The sequence below is a fragment of the Telopea speciosissima genome, chromosome 5, assembly GCF_018873765.1.
Source record: "Telopea speciosissima isolate NSW1024214 ecotype Mountain lineage chromosome 5, Tspe_v1, whole genome shotgun sequence".
In the NCBI taxonomy this organism is placed as follows: Eukaryota; Viridiplantae; Streptophyta; class Magnoliopsida; order Proteales; family Proteaceae; genus Telopea; species Telopea speciosissima.
This window is the reverse complement of record NC_057920.1, coordinates 21,333,484-21,337,385: the sequence shown is the minus strand read 5'-3', so window position 1 is coordinate 21,337,385 and position 3,902 is coordinate 21,333,484. Positions and strand designations below refer to the sequence as shown.

At 37.5% G+C, this 3,902-nt stretch overlaps 1 protein-coding gene across 1 annotated transcript; it reads left to right on the top strand.

Annotated features, from left to right (window-relative positions):
* The first annotated feature begins 617 nt into the window (after positions 1-617).
* Positions 618-3,548, top strand: LOC122661117 (G2/mitotic-specific cyclin-2-like). Its single transcript, XM_043856435.1, has 12 exons — positions 618-631; positions 816-879; positions 1,012-1,144; positions 1,237-1,293; positions 1,381-1,429; positions 1,521-1,676; positions 1,791-1,916; positions 2,402-2,491; positions 2,634-2,855; positions 2,942-3,040; positions 3,122-3,300; positions 3,396-3,548. The coding sequence occupies exons 2-12, from the start codon at positions 825-827 to the stop codon at positions 3,538-3,540; spliced, it is 1,311 nt and encodes a 436-aa protein (XP_043712370.1). The 5' UTR covers positions 618-631; positions 816-824; the 3' UTR covers positions 3,541-3,548.
* The last annotated feature ends 354 nt before the right edge of the window (positions 3,549-3,902 follow it).

Genomic DNA, 3,902 nt, shown 5'->3' with positions numbered 1-3,902 from the left:
TTTTTTGTACTTTTACTCACTTTTATGTTTAGTTATCAGAGCGGAGGCCTTGCAATCAGATAGCAATCTTCTTCCCTTAAATATTTTTTTCATTTTTTTGATAGAACTTCCCTTAAATATTTCATTGTTAGTTGAAGTTGAACGTTAACTTGTGTACTTAAAACCAAGTAACCCCCAATAACTACATAGTTAAATTAAAGGGTAAGGTGAGAGAAATTAAAATTTTAAAAGCACGCGCAGAGATATAACCGTTAAGACCACGCAGACCAACGTGACTTTTCAAAAGATCCAACGGTAAGCATTCACTAGCCGTTGCGTTTAAAAAAAAAAGGGTATCTGCGGACATATATCCGCTATTTATGGTATTCTTATCGTTTTCTTTTTTCTTTTTGTGTTTCTTTTTTTTTCCTTCTTGAGCAAAAACCCAAGACACCAAAGATTATAGAAAGAAGAGACGAGAATTTAAGACAAATTCCTCCATTGATTATTTCAATGGAGTCCTCTGTGTAGTCCCCTCTCTTCTTCGCGTTAGGAGTTGGGAAATTCCGGTGGATGATCAATATCGACCCTGGAAGGCTGGAACTTGGCTTGTTCATCGAAAACCCACAGATTGGTAGAAGGGTCGCTGTAGGTTTCTGGATCATTGTTCTTATGAGATAATATTTGTGAATTTGCCGTCTGGGTTTTGTGTGTTTGACCTTTCTTTTTGATTGCCTTCCTGCTTATCGCTATCTGGGTATCTAGGGTTTATGGGTTTATGAACTTTGAAGGTGGTCTGAATTAGGTTCTTTTCGTCTCGTGGATTTTTCTTGTAGATAATCAATATGGTTGGATCAGATGAGAACAATCCGGGTTTGGCTAGGCCAGCAAATTTCCAAGGTAATTCGATCAGATTTGAAATTTTTTTCTTGGGAGCATTGGTTGAACAGCTCCGGTTTTGAAACCATATATATTTATTTAGCTGTCAAACCATGATTTCTGAAAGAATTTCGATTTTATTGAATTGGAAAGATGCTCTACGGATGGGGGGTGGGAAATTCGTTCGAGAGATTGGACACAATCGAAGAGCTTTAAGCAACATTAATCGGGATTTTGTGGGAGCTCCTCCGTACCCATGTACAGCCAACAAAAGATGCGTCTCAGAGTAATTTCTAAACCTCTAATCTGATATTTCATCAATCTTATATATTTTCTTATAATTTAATTTATTTACTAATACTGTTCTATTTCAATCAGAAAACAGACCGCCTGTGATAAGAACCCCCCTATTCCACTTCCTAGGCCAATGACAAGGTTGGAAAATATTGAATAGAAAATTTTGTAATTCCCATCAAAATTCATGATCAAGCCTTCATGATTGATTTCTCTCTGTCTGTTTAGGAAATTTGCAGCAGAAATGGCAACCAAGCAGCAGCAGCCTCGTCTTGAGGTACTTGCTTTGTAGGGAAAACAAGAATTACAATATCCACTTTTATAATTACATGTTTAATTGAGTTTTTTCTTGGACTATGAAATAACAGGAAGCTAGGCCAATCCCATCTCTTACAAATGCAACTGCATCAGATGATTTTACTGTAATTGATGTGGATGATGATGATTACAAGGGGACTAATGACTTTCCTGTTCCGATGTTTGTGAAGCACACAGAAGCTATGTTGGATGAGATTTATCAGATGGTTTGTTAGACCTTTCTCTTGAACTAAAACTAACACTTCTTCTTTTTAATTAATTCTGAAATGAGTTTTGTCACCCATTAAAGGAAGAAATCATGGTGTGATGATTTTCTGTAGGAGGAGGTCGACATGGAGGACATAACAGTGAACCCGGTTACAGATATTGACAGCTGTGATTCGAAGAACCCACTCGCGGTTGTTGATTATGTTGAAGACATTTATGCCCACTACAGAAAAGCTGAGGTGAAGAACAATCTTGTATTATTATTGAAAGAGCTCAGTTCCATGGTTGTACACTTCTGGTTTTGCACCTTCTCTAACTTGTAGAGAAAGTTGGTATATGATTAAATTCTCTACTCTCTGTGGTGAACTACTAGAACAACTATTTGGGAATCTACCAATCCATTTGAGCATATCTTCAAATAAAACTGGGTGTAAACTGATCTTAATCATGTCATAATTTCCACCATCCAGTTATTCATTCAATTGTCTGATCTTATTCTTATCATAAACTGCATTATTCCAGTCATCAGTAGCAAAATGGAAAACTGAATTGCAATTCCTCGTGCTTATTGATTGATAGTTATGTTCGATTGTAGTAGCCTGGTCAGTGAGAGTGCATACAAATTGGCAGTGGATGGTCAAGTTTTGGGGAATTATGCTAGGCAGTACCAAAATACTCGGACAGGGTTACTTTGAGATACTAATGGATCTCATTCTGTTTGCAGAGTTCTAGCTGTGTCTCTCTGAACTATATGGTGCAGCAGTTTGACATCAACGAGAAGATGAGGGCTATCCTCATTGATTGGCTTATAGAGGTATTGTATTAATTGCCTGATTCCTAGAAATTTGTTGGCAAAACCCATGATTGTAGTTTGTTGAAGCACACCCTGTTGGCTACTGAATCAAGATTCTTGATAGAAAACCCAAGATTACTTATTTATTCAATCAAATCCATAGGTACACTACAAGTTCGAGCTCATGGATGAGACTTTATTCCTCACTGTCAATCTTATAGACAGATTCTTAGCACAACAAACAGTGGTGAGGAAGAAGCTTCAGTTGGTTGGAGTTACAGCCATGCTCTTAGCATGCAAGTATGAAGAGGTTTCTGTTCCTGCTGTGGAGGATTTTATCTTAATATCTGACAAAGCCTACACTAGGAAAGAAGTTCTTGAAATGGTACTTTTTTTTTTCTTCCCTTCAATCATGATCAACTGGATGGTTCTTTTTGTTTTCTGAATCAATGCTTCTTCCCATGGTCGCAGGAGAAATTGATGGTAAACACATTACAGTTCAATATGTCTGTTCCAACCCCATATGTGTTCATGAGGAGATTCCTCAAAGCAGCTCAATCTGACAAGAAGGTTAGTAACATATTGTTTAGAAGTTGATCTCTAGGCAAAAATCTTTATAATGAAGTGTTCTAATATGACTTTGGGGGCCAGCTCGAGCTTCTGTCCTTCTTCATGATTGAGCTTTGCCTGGTGGAGTGTGAAATGCTCAGGTTCCCTCCATCTTTGTTAGCTGCTGCTGCAATCTACACTTCTCAATGTACTCTTAACAGGACTAGGCAATGGACCAAGACCAGCGAGTGGCATACAAATTATACAGAATTTCAGCTCCTGTGAGTAGACCCTCTTTTCTTTTCTAGACAAATTTCAATATTCATGAAATCAAGAGATGCCTCATTTACTAAGTTATGGTTCTTCTGTCATGTAGGGAGTGCTCAAAGTTGATGGTTGCTTTCCATCAGAAAGCTGGAACAGGGAAGCTTACTGGGGTGTACAGGAAGTACAGTATATTTAAGTTTGGTTATGCAGCAAAATCCGAGCCAGCTATTTTTCTTTTGGACAACACACTCTAACCGGGTTGGTGAAGGGGGGGGGGGGAATTATTAACTTGTATGAATAGCATTTATATGAGTTATAAATGCTATTCGTATAAAGCATTTACTATGTGAATTTGATGAGTATTTGGGGTTGGTGTCATAGAGCAATGGAAGTTGCGACTTTGGGTTCTTTTGTTGCTGAAGCTATTACTATCATTGCTTATTTCATTATAAGTAATTGGGGTTGGGTGTCATAGTGCAATGGAAGTTGCGACTATGGGTTCTTTTGTTGCTGAAGATATTACTATCATTGCTTATTTCATTATAAGTAATTTTGCTTTTGATTATCTGAATAAGGTAGCAATTCTCTTTCTGTATCTAAGACGATCTCATTCCTT